Source organism: Mus pahari, chromosome 4 (genome assembly GCF_900095145.1).
Source record: "Mus pahari chromosome 4, PAHARI_EIJ_v1.1, whole genome shotgun sequence".
NCBI lineage: Eukaryota > Metazoa > Chordata > Mammalia > Rodentia > Muridae > Mus > Mus pahari.
This window is the reverse complement of record NC_034593.1, coordinates 133,976,024-133,991,980: the sequence shown is the minus strand read 5'-3', so window position 1 is coordinate 133,991,980 and position 15,957 is coordinate 133,976,024. Positions and strand designations below refer to the sequence as shown.

At 43.8% G+C, this 15,957-nt stretch overlaps 2 protein-coding genes across 2 annotated transcripts in view; one reads left to right on the top strand and one right to left on the bottom strand.

Annotated features, from left to right (window-relative positions):
* The window catches only part of Dnase2b (deoxyribonuclease 2 beta), a 35,609-nt gene that overhangs the window by 1,164 nt on the left and 18,488 nt on the right, over nucleotides 1–15,957 (top strand). The window lies entirely within an intron of this gene.
* The window catches only part of LOC110320533 (uricase), a 34,045-nt gene that overhangs the window by 16,264 nt on the left and 1,824 nt on the right, over nucleotides 1–15,957 (bottom strand). The window contains exons 2-4 of the mRNA XM_021196604.2: nucleotides 4,200–4,418; nucleotides 2,328–2,444; nucleotides 2,127–2,205 (exon numbers count right to left, since the gene is read on the bottom strand). Of these exons, the coding sequence (XP_021052263.1) occupies nucleotides 2,127–2,205; nucleotides 2,328–2,444; nucleotides 4,200–4,418 (415 nt within the window). The remainder of the gene's footprint in view (nucleotides 1–2,126; nucleotides 2,206–2,327; nucleotides 2,445–4,199; nucleotides 4,419–15,957) is intronic.

The window sequence follows — 15,957 nt, the reverse complement described above, 5'->3', positions numbered from 1 at the left end:
TCTCTCTCTCTCTCTCTCTCTCTCTCTCTCTCTCTCTCTCTCTCTCACACACACACACACACACACACACACACACATACACACACACACACACAAATATGCTCATACACACTCACTCATTCACTCACTCACTTGACCATTACAGACCTCTGCATTTCTGTTGTCAAACTAAGCAATAACTACAGCTACCCTGGGAAGAGTTGCATTTTGGGTCGTCTCTGTTCTGTTAGGATGCCTCTTAATCCTTCCACTATGGTCTCTAGCCCATCATGTGGAAGGACTTTGTTCGAGATCTGTGTCCAATAATGAAATCTACCTTAGGTTCTCTGAGGTTAGGGAGAGTTCTGTGCATCTCCTCACCTACCGTCTTTAGCGATAGCAAAGTCTTCTTGCCCAGTGGATAGAGCGTCAGTGAATGACACCAGAACTTTCCATAGGTGGATTTGATTCTCATCGGCTCTCCTCAGGTGGATATATCCAGTCATTTCAAGTCTTTGAAAGGGGGTTGAAGAATGGGACCAAGAATGTGCTAAGTTCCCAAACATTTGTGAACATGAATTGGGAGCTATGCTGACCAATATGGTGGCTTCCAGCCACCTGCCATTAGCCAACATTGAAACATGACTAACATGACTGAAGCTGTACTGAAAATACAGCATAGCTACATGTTAGAAACCTGATATTCATACTGCATAGCTACATGTTAGAGACTTTATTTTTTGAAATGAAAATGACTTAGTATTTATTCCATAAATAGCATTTTTGGATTCAGCTAAATCTATTATTAAAAATATTTTCCCTCATTTCTCTTTGGTTTCCTAAAGTGACTACTAAAAAACTTTAAAATTATATGCAGAGTTAATCAGAGCTGGTTTAGACTCTAATTTCATGACAGTAGTTAGTGTAGATTAAGTAGGAGAATGTTGCCTGTGAGTTAAAAAAAAAAGTTCCCCTTTTTTTGTCTCTAAAATCGCACATAGAGAAAGAAGGAAGGGAGAAAAGAGGCTGAGAATGAGGAAAGAGAAGAAGGCAGGGAGGGAAGACAAGATGGAGAATATGTCTGTGCTGTTTCAGAGAACAGCTCTGTCGGGGGTGTCACTCCTGTGACTAGGCATTTGGGGATCAAAATTGTCCTTTTGGTTCAATATGACTTTTTGATTTCTTCTATAATAGTTTTATATTTTATAATATTATATTTTATTCAAATGCTGAGATACCCTTAACTAGATCTAGATTTAATTCAAATAGAAAGAATAATGGCTAAAAAAGGAAGAAAGGAACTAGAAATAGGAAAGTTCAGAGTTGACACTGACTCTGTAATGGTCACTAAAGAGTCTCTTATGCAGATAGAAGTGTTGCCGCCATCTTTGCCTCTAGGCTTCAAAGTTCCTTGCTCCAAATCTGAACAGATTATTTAATTCTGCTTCTCATGAGCTCAACAAATCAATGGGACACCAGCTTTAGGAGCCTTATTTGATCAGATTAATTATTTCACTTTGTAGACCAGGCTGGACTCGAACTCAGAAATCCACCTGCCCTTGCCTCCCAAGTGCTGGGATTAAAGGCATGTGCCACCACGCCCAGCTAAATTGTAAATTTCTTGCTAAATAGAATAATATAATGGTCATTGCTATTTTAAATGAGACTCATTTTAAAGAGATTATAATACTATTTGTATTTCATTATGCAAATAAGATGTCAGGGAAACATTAGTAATTTCATATATTAGTTACTGGATCATTGGGACAGTATCATGACACTGTACCAAAAACATTGGTTACAAAATATAGACATTTGTATTCTTATCAATTCCAGTATTTTGCTTCAAAACTGGGTAATAGACAATTTCCACCACTCAAACTCTGGATTTTGTAATAGAAAGAATTACCACATTTGTTATCTTTCAGCCAAAAGTAGATAAGCTTGTAATGTAAAATCCAAAGTCATAGGGTATAGTCTCTTCTCAGATGTAAAAGATTTACAAATTCTTTAAAGTTTTCCTCCATGTTAAGAAAAAGAATTGCTTAGGGTCAAAAATAACAATAACAAAACAAAACAAAACAAACAAAACAACAAAAGACACCTGCCATCTCTTGAAGAATAAAGCGGAGAACCTGGTTTCTTACCATTTCTCATCTGCTCCACCTCACAGAAGTGCGTTCCTGTCGGAGTGTGGATGAATGCATGGACGTGCTTCACTCCATTCTGAAAAGGAGGACAGAGCTGTGGCCAATCACAGTCCAGCCCAAACCCCGCTAGCACAAGCCATGCTAGCACAAGCCATGCTAGCAATTTCTTTTATTAAACTAGAACATAAATGATGAAACCTTTTCAAATCGCTTCCAGGGGACTTCTTCCACGTAGACATGGGCTCGGGTGACATGGTTAAAAGAAGAGAGGAAGTGCTCACAGATGTTCATAGCAAAGGTCTCGATGTTTCTGATCTGTAAAGAAGGAAAGAGAGAGAGAAATACTCGTGATCAAAGACATCTTATTTAAGAGACTCGGCTTGTTTGCTTGTTTTGTTTATTTTGAGTTTGGGGCTCATTGACAGCACAACCCTGTCTGACCTTGAACCCACGACCCTTCTGTCTACACCTAGGATTATAAACCTTTGTTTCTGGCTTAAAGTATTTTTTGTTGTGTTGTGCTTGTTTAAGATAAACCTCAGAGTTTAGGCCAGGCAAACATCCAGCTCCTGGCAGTCCTCCTGCATCAGCACCAGAGGGCTGCGGTGAGAGGAGCTCTTCCCTGATGAGTTGTTTCTCCCAAGGAGAGAAACACAACATTAGGATCTAAGGAGATAAAATAGCCCGATCCTGGTTTTTCTCAACTGTTCCTGGGGTGGGTCATAGATTTCTATCCCAAGGAAACTCTATCCTGTTATTACTTTTATTTATTTTTATTATTTTTATTTTACATATATGGGTGTCTTGCCTGCATGCATGTCTATGTACTAAGTTCATGTCTGGTGCCATGGTAACCAGTGGAGGGTGTTGGATACCCTGGAACTGGAGCTACAGATGGTTGTGAGACACCATGTTGGGGCTAGAAGTGGAACCTAGGTCCTCTGGAAGAGCAGCCAGTCTCATAACTGAGAAGCCACCTCAGAAACCTGCTTCGTGTGAAAGGAGGTGTCAGTGGGTAAACCCAAAGGAACTGTATTCCTGAATCTTTTCTCAGTGTGCTTGTAATACTGGGTCCTTTCATGAGCCTTGCAAATAGGCTGCAGCGTTCCCAAAGAAAAAGTCAACCATTAGGTGTGTCTGTTTGAGCATTTCCATAGTGGGAAGACCCACCCTGAGTGTGGGTGTGCCCATCCCATCTCCTGGGATCAGAGAATACATAAAAGGAGAAAGCAAGTTAAGCTCCGGCTTCATCTCTCTGCTTCCTAACTACAGACTACAGGACTAACTGCCTTCCCCGAGTGCCGACGTGACTAACCACTTCCCAAACATAATGGAACCTGTGGGCTTCCACACCTTTAGCACTCACTCATCAGATATTTACCTTAAGATCCATAACCGTTGCAAAATTACGGTTATGAAGTAGCAACGAAATAATTTTATAGTTGGGGGTCACCACAACATGAGGAACTGTATTAAAGGGTCACAGCATTAGGAAGGTTGAGAACCAGTGGACTCTACCCTCAAACCATGACCCAAAATAAACTCCCTTCCCACCCTAAGTTGTGCCCCCCACATCCTAGAGTATGGGGTATTTTGTTACAGCAAAGAAAAAACCTCAAACACAAGACACAAAATTTGACAATAGATTTTGCCGATAAGTAGAGTATCTTATTTATGATCAATGTTCTCTTGAGTGGTATAACAACGGCATTTTCTACTACAAATGCACGTTCAAAAAGCGATGGAGAGTCAAGAAACCCGTGAGAAATGTATTAAGTTTAGTTTGAAATCCTCCCGTGACCTTGACTTGCCCATTATTCCAACATGAGGTAACAAGTTATTTACCCTGGAGCTTCTTCTCCTAACTAATGAAGTAAATTAAAGGAATAATACGGAGCAAGCTTTTCTGTAAGCCTGAAAAACTTAGGGTAAAAAGGAAAAATTTAAAAACGGCATATATGCAAAAATAGGTTAAAAGGAAATGAGAGCTTAAAAAAGCAAGTTCCGCCCCCACGCGAGCTCGCATTGAATTTGCATCAGGAAGTAGCAAGCATCTAAGAGTGATTATACCCCTCTGAGCTTCGCCAGGACGTGCACAGTGTTCTTGATGGTGTCTGTAGGGATGATGTCGGAATTATCACCATGTAGGTAATCCTTTTTGGATCTCAGAGTCAACTGCACCGACGTCGCCACCTCTTTGATGCTGTGGTATTTTCCATCTCTCTGAATATGGAGAACTTTGACCATGTCCTTCCCATAGCCAGTTCGGACAAATTCCACTTCGTCATTCTGTAATGAAAATATAACCAACTGATTGAGGAAGACTAGGGGAAGTTAAACGTGCCAGCTGCAGTCTTTCTCACTTTTCATTTTATGAGGCAACTGTAACAGGTGAGATCCAGAACACTTAGGAAAGCAATATCATGCCTGATCTTTGAACACTGGTCTTTCATGGGAAAAAGAGGCTTCCTCCCTTTTGGGGTATATGATCACCCTGAGGACAGACAGAGATGCAGGAGCCCATGGAATCCAGATGTGTGAGGTCCCTTGAGCTGGAGCTACAGGCAGTTCTGAGTCACCTAACGTGGGTTTGAGGAATTAAGCTCAGGTCATCTGCAAGAGCAGTATATCCTCTTAACCCCTGAGCCTCTGTCCAACCTCTCTTGATAATAATTTTTGAACCTCGTATGCCAAAGCTACATCCCTTCTGTAACACGTGACCTGTCCCTGTAGCAGCTGTAGGGATTGATATCTTGCAGAGCATGGACAAAGATGGAGTGGCTTGCCTTCCTTCCCTTGGTTTGTAAAGGCAAAGTTATATACATAAGCTGGTCTGTTAGCTCCAAACTATATAGTGGCCACCATGGAAACCAGCTTTCTTCTAGAAAATTCCATGACTGTATTAATGCTCCCACATCCATTTTTTAAAAAGTGATGTTTCTGAGAAAATGCTCTGTGATAATGGAAACAATTTGAAAATTGCCTTTTTAGTTTGCTGCCAGAAGGGAGATGGGTGATTGGTGATAGGGTAGGAATACTCTCAGCAGTGCAGAGCCAGGGCCATCTGACTGCAGGGAGAGGCCTTTAATGAGAGGACGGTGATTTATTCATTAAGACCAGTGTCTGGAGCTGGAGCCTTAGCAGGAGAACACATCCATTTCTACAGCTGGCAGCATCCACCAGACGTATTGCTAGGTGTTATGAGAGGAGCAAAGAGTCGTAAAACTGGATAGCTGTTTAGCATGGATATTGAGCATTAAGGTGGTTATGAAAGTAGTAAACATGAAAGCAAGCAGCAAACAATGTACAGTGCACACTCAGCACACACACAGCACACACACAGCGCACACACAGTGCGCACACACAGCACACACACAGCGCACACTAAGAGTGCACACAGCGCACACTTAGTGCGTGCACAGCGCACACACAGCACACACAGTGCACACACAGCGCACATATGTCTGGGTAGAATGCCAGGAAACCTTTCCTGCTGCTCTCGTTTAGGATGCTAGGGATTGCCTAAAAGTCCCTATGTCACCAGTTCCTCTGAGGAGAATTTAAAGGCGTTAGCCAACATCAAAAATTATTGTTATTTAAAGAATATGAGGCATGGGAGGCTGTCTTACATTCTGGAGAGGTAGCCAGCTGGGGCAAGCTTTTGTTCATTGACATATACAGGGGTTCAGCATGTCTGGATTGAGTCATGACTATCTAGGAGAGAGACTCTTAGAGATGCACCCCAAAGCCTTTGGTCCAACCTTTGGGAACATCTTCAAGTATCAATAAGGCCCTGGGGATGTAGCTCAGTGGGAAGACAGTGCTAAGTTCCATTCATCCATAGTACCACATAGACTGGGCATGGTGGTGCACGCCTGCCACTGTGGCACTTGGGAAGTGGAAGCAGCAGGATCAAAAGTTCAAGGTCATTCTAGGCCACTTAGGCAAGTCAAGGTCAGCCTGAGATGCACAAGACCGTGTTAAAGAAATATGACTTACTGTGAGATATGAAATAAGAAATATCAAGGTTCTTTAAAAGACTGCATTGGTGGCAGAGAAGGAGAACCTGATATGTTGTTAGCATAGCTTTGGGATCAGTCCAGACCCAATTCTAGTTGCCACTTTTAGCCTGGTGGCTTGTGACAAGAGGCTGAATGTCACTGAGCTTCAGTGACATTTGCACCTATGGGGATAACCACCACCGTCGTGTCAGGTGGCTGGGGACTCTGCAAGCGCCATTTTTGTTTCTAGCGGCAACAGTGGCCTTGCCAGACAGTTGAATGTAGCTGCAGCAGAAACAACAACGTTGGTTAAGGATATTGACTTGTTAACACCAAAGTGTGCCGAGCTTTGGGGAGTCTACCAATGGGAGGAAGGGGCTTGGATGCTTGAGCTCCTGTGATAGCTTGGATGGTGATGGGCCAGATCCAAAAGTCTCTGAGCATATAAATCATCTCTATCTTATGGGAGCATGCTATTCCTCAGTTCCATCTTATGGGAGCACGCCATTCCTCAGTTCCATCTTATGGGAGCANGCCATTCCTCAGTTCCATCTTATGGGAGCATGCCATTCCTCAGTTCCATCTTATGGGAGCATGCCATTCCTCAGTTCCATCTTCTGCTATTACACATTCAAGCCGTAGTAGCCTGGCTTGTGAGAACACCAGGTACCCAGCAGACACAAGACATGACTCCAGAGCCTGTAGTCCACATACCATCTCTAGTTCTCACCTCAACTCTGACGCTGCCATTCTGAACTCATTGTGGGTCAGAGACTTTCTCTGTCTCGCACCTTGCACCTATCCTTTCAAGCTTCCCTTTCCTTCTCCCTCCCTGACTACCAACCTCTTCACCTGCCTTATTTTCTCCCAGGCATCTGTCATGTCTCCAGTGTTACCTCCTGCAGGTAATCTGTCTTAGCCTTTCAAACATGGAGTAGGTGGCTCCTTTGATGTATTGTCAAGATATTTGATATTGCCTCGGAATCTTTATCAAATTGTATTGCAAGTACCTCCTCGTGCGTGATTCATTCTGAAGCAATAAACTAGGAAAACTAGGAAAAGCAGGAGAAAATTCTGTGTTGGTCACCATGGCAACTCCGGCACTCAGTGCATTGCCTGAATCTTAAATAGGAGCTTGATAAATGTGTCATGAATGAATGGATAGTGCTACTAACCACCTCCTCTGCTTGCCTGATGACACACAGCGGCTAATGAAAACACTAGAAAGATTCCAAGACAGGAAGAGTGGGTTCAGTTCTGATGCCGTCAAAAAAAAGTCCCTTTCCTGAGAAAACAGGAACAGGAAGGTGGGCCTTCTGATAATCAAAACCTAAGATCACAGGCAAAGGCTGGCCATAGAAGAGAAGCCTATGGTTGGTGAGATGGCTCAGCAAATAAAGATACCTGCCACCAATTATGGTGGCCTTCAAGGACTCACGTGGTGAAAGGAGAGAACCAACTCCCACAAGTGGTCCTCTGACCATCACACATGATAGCATGTGTGAGTGTGCATGCTGCACACGCGCGCGCATGCGCGCGCGCGCGCACACACACACACACACACACACACACACACACACACCAGTCAATTAATTAACAAGAAGGGGGGAGAATCCCAGAAAGACAGAATGGCGTGTAGAAAGTAAAGAGAGGGGGCTGGAGAGATGGCTCAGAGGTTAAGAGCACTGACTGTTCTTCCGAAGGCCCAGAGTTCAAATCCCAGCAACCACATGGTGGCTCACAACCATCTGTAATGAGATCTGACGCTCTCTTCTAGTGTGTCTGAAATCAGCTACAATGTACTCACATATAATAAATAAATAAATTAATTAATTAATTAAAAAAAAGGAAGTAAAGAGAGAGACCATGATACAAAGTGTTTACATTGATAATACAATAGCATCCACGTAGAACGCAGCCATCCTCAGCCCACAATCTTTTAATGGACATGAGCAAGAGAGGGCAGGGCTGCTGAGTAAGATCAGCCAGGTGTCAGAGGGCTTGCGTACAATCTCAGCTAAGAAAGGATGATCATTAATTCAAGTCCAGCTGGGGTTACACAGCAAGGCCTTGTCTCAGGAAGCTGGACGCCTGTGCGAGCTTGAACTGACTGAGTTTACTGAGAAAGGAGTGAGACTCAGAAGGACCTAACCATCCACTTTAGTTATTTCTCTATTGATGTGATTAAAACCCTATAACCAAGGAAACTCATAGACGACATAGTTGACTTGGTTCCAGAGGGTAAGAGTCCACAATGGCAAGCAAAGGTGGAACAGCAGGGTGCAGGGGAGGGGGGGAGGAGGAGGAGGAGGCTGAGGGCTAACATCTTGAACAGCAAGCATGAAATGGAGAGAGTGAATTCAAAATGGCATGAGTCTTTAAACTCTCAAAGCCTGCCTCCACTGACATACTTCCTCCAGCAAGGCCACACCTCCGTAGACTCCCCCGCCAGCACCAGCCACTGGGACCCATAGTCAAAGCCCAAGATAATGGGGGACATCTCATTCAAACAACCACAGCCATTGAACCTGAAGTGGGGGCACCAAATCTATCATGGAATGCCTGAGAGAGTCGGTAGATGATAGCCTGCATAAGAACTAAGGCCATTCTCCCCCAGCTCTGTAGCCAAAGAACAGGAAGTCAGTGTTGGAACCCCACCGTGTACAATGCTGGTAGAGATCTACAGCCATGGCAACTATTTAGTGTGTACAAAGGGCATCGTTTGGAAAGGATGGGCTTTGACTGAGTCCTGGTGAGGGGTCTTTGTTCAACTACCATTAATTCCAAATGGATGTAAATTTATCCACCTATATGATTAGAATAATAATAACAATGTCCCCTCTAAGAATCAATTCAAGAAGTACAAAGGAAAACCATAAAGCAGCCAGGCAGGTGCCTGGAAAATGTGTGCTCAATGTTATTTATAATCATCACTGTTGAACAGTAATCGCTTGCCCAATTTTGCATGAAAGGGTCCTTATAGATAGAGATAAATAATGAAGGTACACTCCAAACCAAAGCCCAGGTGGGTAAGATCAAAGGATATCTGTTCAGAGAGGGCCTGTTTCCAACCGTCTCCCCTCAGGTAACCATGGCCTGATTTGAATTTCTGTCATCACTGATATCCATACCTTGCACGGTCCTTCCTCAGGTTTGTATGACTTAAGAAGCAAAGCCACAAATGGAGAGAGACTGCGTCCCACAGTAACACTATGACCAGGCTCTGTATAAGACAAACCTCGTTTCTTGGATGGGTTTTGAAATGTACAGGGGCTCAGACTTGTGAACTGTCTATAAATAATGTTAGCAAGACCTCTGAGATTTCAAAGGACTCATCTCAATGTCCGTGTCTACAATGAGTTTGTAAATGGCATTACTTCTAGCTGCACTAAAGGGGGTTTGGTTGTCATAACAGCTTCAGAGCTTCTAAGTCTCAAGTCAGTGAAAACTCCTGAGTACCCAGTAGATGCTCTTTAGGCAGAACTGTGTATTTCATGAAGATGTAACTAAATCTTTATTTGCTAGTGAGAGCAGGCATGGACTTTCCTAGGGCACACAACTCACAGATTTTACTCCATTACGAAAGAGTTGACGGCCCATGAAATGTTAAGAACCATTTCTCTGTGCAACGTGGGGCCCAAACAGTTAGTGTGGCTTTGCTCAGTCTGATCCTCTTGGATCTTACCATCAGCCCTGAGACAGCATGAAAGAGATTTGTCATTCTGAGTATGTGACCTTCTGGAATCAGGGAGGCAGTAACGTCGGGGATAAGAACAGTGCCTTGGAGTCAGAGCCTGAACTAACTGCCTGCCTCCGCACCTGGGCAAGCACTGGGTCTTGTGCTTTTGGTTTGTTTGGTTTTTTTAATCCCTTTCCTTTTATATCTATAAAATGGGGTAATGACAGCACCTGTTATGTGTACTTGTGAGGTTTCAAGGAACTGCTCAGCACAACGGCTGCCCTGCGGTAATCAGAGTCAGCCAGCACCGCTGACTGGCAGCCAGTTTGACCAAATGTGATAGCTGCAATGCTTTGACACCAGCTCCATTACTGCTCTGCTTCTCCCTTTGATAACAGCAATGGTGAGACAGTGTCGCACACCAGTTTGAGCCATTCACATCTACAGATAAAACAAATCCTCATCGATATGAACTGAGGTTTGAGTGATTCCTAACTGAGTAGGCACATCGAGGGAAACTGTTTATATGAAGTGAGTATTCTCCTTTGCCTGAGTGCTATGTACCCTGGTCTCTGCACATTCCACCATGCATTTAAAAATGTGAACATTTACATGTTAGAAGCGACATGGACCAGACACCCAGGGGATTCTTTATACTTTCTAGAATTGCAAGAAGGCGGAAACAGGTTCCTTTCTCTAGCTACACAACTAGGAACTGACTTCAGGTTCCTGTGATTTTCTCTACCAGTCAACACCCACCCCCTTTTCCTGGAATGCCCTGTCTTCCTTAGTACCTACCAGTCCTTCCTTTCCCTAAAACATGGCTCATCTCTTTGAACTCAGGGCACTGTAGTCACCAAGCATTAAGGCTTGGCTTACACGTACCTTCCCTTATTCTTCTCTGCATGCATCTAAGTTTTCCCAGCGCTGGATCATGTAGGCTAGAGCAGGTCCTCTCCACGTCTGACACAGCATTCAGTGGTGCCCCGTACACTGACACCAATGATTTGTCCAAGACACAAGGCTTTTCACTGGCAGACTATTTCAGGAAAGTTAGGTCATTTTTAGGTCAACAGGGGAAATTGTTTTGAGTTCTAAGACACCCTAACAAGCTTCAAGTTCTCCTCAAGTGTCAAGAAGATGTAGCATACAGGAAGTGCTCCCCACGTGTACTTAGGGAAGATTGAAGTGTGCAGGAAGTGCTCCCCACATGAGCCTAGGGAAGATGGAAGCATGCAGGAAGTGCTCCCCTCATGTGTCTAGGTTTTCCTTATAGCAGTTTTTAGTCAGGGTAGGAGAGGTGACTGAGCAGTTGTGAGCACTTTCTGCTCTTTCAAAAAAACCCAGGTTCGGTTTCCAGCACCCACATGGTGGTTCACAATTATCTTAACTCCAATTCCAGAGGATCTGGTGAGCTCTTCTGATCTCTGCAAGCACCAGGCACACACATGGTGCACAGAAATGCAAGCAAACAAAGCACTCAATACACAAAAGAGAAGTAAAGCTTTTTGAAATAAGAATTCTGTGAAGGGGAAAAAGTTGAGGTTGGCTTACGGACCTTAGGAGTTCAAATCATTTTCAGACAATAAAAGAAAGAAAAATTCTTGTGGAGCCAACAGGAACTCTCTCTTGTTAGATGTTATCTGAAATTGCAATAGTCTGGCAAGATTCCTAAGAGCAGAACCGTCTAATACGCACACTGGTTTCCTTCCCACAGAGCCCTATTTAGTAGCTTCTTCCAGTGCTCCGTCTTCCGTGGTCTTTCTACTATGCTGTATACTTCAGTCCCTGAACCTCTTTACCCTGTGGGCAAAGGAAGACACTTGGATTGAAGCTGCTGCTGCTGTTGGTAACGTCAGCTCTGTCCAACGTTTAAAAGTAAAGGTGGCTGTAGCATGCATGTCGGTTTGATCTTTATAGGAAAAGATTTGATGGCAGGAAAACTACTGGGATAATCTTATGCAAAGCAGGAAGAGATTTTTATCGATTTAAAACAACTAGCATTTTCTCTCGGGTCTTAGAACTAATATAAGGACCATCTCTACCTAAGAGAGATAAAAAAAAAAAACCTTAGCCATTTTGCATCTAAATACCATAATTCAGTTATAGTGTGGCAAGTAAGAATTGTGGATAAGGAACTCAGTCTCCGTCTCTTCTCCTCTTCCCCCTCTGCCCTTCCTCTCTCCCCTTCCTTTCCTCTCTGTTTTTTTCTTTCCTTGAAATCTGCCAAGGAGAGTCTTCATCTTCTCTACTCAGGTTTCTCCCTCCTTGAATGTTTTCTTTGGCATCTGTAAATATAAGATCTTCACAGAGGGGAAGGAACGATGACGTAATATGAGAAAGACAAGCACTTATATGATCAATGTGTCACCTTCGTAGACAATACACAATAATGATAGGAAGAATAAGTGATAATGTTAGAATAAGAAGAGACAATGTTAGAAGCAGCCGGTGATGGTGGTGTGTATGTGTGTGAATTTATGTGACAGTGTATGTGACAGTGTGTGTGAGTATGTGTGTAGTGTATGTGTGAATGTGTGTGAGTGTTTAACAGTTTGTATATAGTGTGTGTGACAGTGTTTGTGTGTGGGTATGTGTGTGTGTAGTATTGTGAATGTGTGTATACATGTGTATCTGAGTTTACTGCTTGTGGACGTTGTACATCGTGGTGCGCACTAGGCTCCGCACCACGATGTACAACGTCCACAAGCAGTGTATCTGAGTGTGAGAGAGAGAGAGAGAGAGAGAGAGAGAGAGAGAGAGAGAGAGAGAGAGAGAGAGAGAGAGAGAGAGAGAGAGACTGCATTATGTTTGCTTTGTAGCATGGGATCTACAAACTACACAAGGATGCTGTCCTGTTGTGTGATTCTGCAGAGTGGTTTAACACTCAGAAAGGAGATGTGCACTCTGTTTAAAGTTGACCCTAAAGGATGTTTCAAGCCATACTTCAAGAGAAGAATCAATTCTCGTTGCATCCATGGTGAAAAGAAAGGGTGACCTGTTAGCTCACTGAGACTCCAACTGTAGGCACTCAGCTATTTGTATTTTACTTGTCATGAGAAGAGACAAGGGAGGAACTAACTACCCTACCAGCCACTTCCCCAAAAGGTTCAGGACAGGAATCTGGGAAGAAGGGACCCAGGGACTTTTAGAATAAGGATGGGAAAGCTCACGTACAGAATTAATACAGGCAATTGCCTGGAAGGAGATGCTGCTGGTCTGTACACACTGGAAGGGTCTGTTTCTCAGTGGCTAAGCTTGGAAATAACATAAGGTCAATAACTGTGCATTGAGGGCCTGATGCATGTCAGGAAATTCATGTGTATGATTTCCTCTAAATCTTCACAAAAGCTTTACGAAGTACATTTTATAGTCATTACTGAATAAGGAAGACATCAGAGCCAGTCAGGTTGCCTTCTCAGGACACACTGTTAGGGGATAGAAAGTCAAAATGAGAGCCATGTGCTGCCAAGCATTTAACCCTTTGTCACAGTCCCTTCAGTCTACTTGTCAATCCCCTCCGGGTCTTTTCATGAATGAGGGGAAGAACACACTGATAGAGGAAGGGGATGGGCCACTACCAGACACTCAGTGACATAGCGTTCTGTCATCTAATTTTCTACCCACTGGGACTGACATCATCTTTCCTACTCCTCACAACAACTCTGTGAGCTGCCCCCCCCCAAAAAAAATCAGTAGTTTAACATGGACAGGCTCATCCGTGTGAAAGAAGCCGTCCAAAGTTACACACGGCACAGACTGGGGGCTGAGACTGGACTGTCTTAGGCAGAAATTAAAACCCCAAGCTGTCTCTTCCACTACCATCCCTTTTAACAGTGGGGATTCCAAACTCAGATGGACTGTGTTGACATGGGCGTATTTGTGCTGTCAGCACGAGGAGAAGTGAAAGGCAACCCCTCTGGAGCAGATAAGCATCGTGCCTTCAGCTGCAGGCATTCATCATTCAAGGTGAACAATGACATCCACCCGATAAGACCACTGCAGCCAGGAGTGATGTGAGAACCACACAGAAGCCAGCATGGGATGCAGGCTGCCTGCTTCTCTTCCGTGCAGCTGCCTTGCAGACTTACAGACACAGGGATGAACTGACTTGTGGTGGCACTTCCCTAATACCACACACCCTCTTGTGCTGATGTCTTGCCTTAGGCTTAATCCGCTCTGTGTTTTTATTTTGTGCATACAAATGTTTTGCCTGAGCACAAGTGCGCACACGCGCGCGCGTGTGTGTGTGTGTGTGTGTGTGTGTGTGTGTGTGTGTGCTTGTGTATGTGTGTGTGCGCGCGCGTGTGCATGTGCATGTGCATGTGCATGTGCATGTGTGTTCACCACATACATGCCTGACACAGAGGTCAGAAGAAATCATCAGANCCTTTACATCTGGAGTTCCAGAGCACCGTGAGCCAACTGACCCCAGGTCCTCTCTAAGATCAACAAGAGCTCTTAACCACCGAGCCACCTTTCCAGGCTCATCCTTCCAAGGTCCTTATTACTCCAAACAGAAGTTTGAAAATTCACTTCATCTACTCCATGAATTCCTAGAGCTACGTTGACTTAGCACTAAGGAGTTGACAAAGCAGTTTGCCATGCTAAGAGATGGAAGGGTAGACAAGGCGGACAGTGTTCTGCTTTTGGAAAAGTGTTCCGATAAAATGTTGTTCTCTTGTGAAAAATCAAATAGTGGATACTCTGGGCCTCTCGGGCTGTGTTCCAACAACTCAGTTCTGCCATTATTGCACAAGAGAAACTAAATACAATACACAGACCACTGGGCACATCTGTGTACAAGTAAAACTTTATTTATAAAAACAACCAGTGAGCCAGATTTAGCCCACAAGAGTTTCCCCACCACTTTCTAGGAGAAGACTCAATAAAGAAACAAGTCAGTCATGACACATTGTGTTAACTAATTATGCTAAACATTAATCACTCAACTGGATTGATCATTCTACTCAAACAGTAGAGTGAGCTCTGGGGACATGTAGTAGGGACACCAAAGCCAGATTAAGGAAGGCTTCCAGAAGGAACTGGCGTTGCAAAGCATCGTGGAGGATTGGAACCAGACTGATACAAGTGATTACCTCTTCCCCTGGTGACACTTTCCTTAGCCACACCCCTTGTGAGCATTTCTTTGTTCTACATTTGCCCGTCTTGCCTCTTTTTTTTTCCCCCCAACAATTCAAAGCCCCTGCTTTTGCTCACACAACAGGCACATATCAGCTTTTCCTTCAGCCTGTCGCATTCTAGATTCTTCTCGGTCTATCAGAAGACTTGCAAAATCTGCTCAGAAAGAAAGCTGTGCTTAAACAGATACATTTTACGGGATGTAAACCATACTTCAGAAGCATAAATAAAGCCAGCAGCCTGGCTCACGGGAGCCCTCACAGACCAAGTCAGCAGCCACAGAAGCTGGTTAAGCCATTTCTCAGATAAATTTGCAAGGAACATAAACTACAGCCACAAATGAAAAGTACACACCAGTAGAAAGATATCTTGAGAGGAATAGATGATTGGGCATGAGGCAAATAACAAGCAAATATTTGAAAAATTAATGTGGGGGGAATAAAGTTAGGAAGCTGAGAAGATGGCTCAGAAGTGCTTCACACCCAAGCACAATGGCTGGAGTCCGATCCCCTCCACTTGCACACACGAGGGCACATGTGCATGTGCGTGTGCACACGCACGCACGCACCTACACATGTGCAAGCATCCTTCATATAGACATATGGATAAAAAGAAAGGTTCTAGTAATGGGTTATTAATCAGATAAGACTCTATTGAACACAATTTAAAAAAAAAAGGATTGGTTATTTTTTGAGAGTTAGACTACATAACAGATTAATTCTCTAGAGAATGCAAAAAGCCAAGTAAAGACTCAAGAGCTGGGGCTGGAGAGCGGCTCTTGAACGATGCAAACATACAAGGATGGGAGAGAGGAAGAATTGCCCTCTAAACAAGCAGGACTCAAATCTCTCAGAATCTCCGGGTGAACAAACACGAGGTCAGTCTATTTCCAAGCCAGGAGCTCTTCCCGGTTTACTTGGTCACATGGAGAAGAAAGCAATTTCTACTGTTTTTACAAATCCTTAGCTGTGGACATAAGCAGCTCGTTTTCACTTCCGGAACCTAA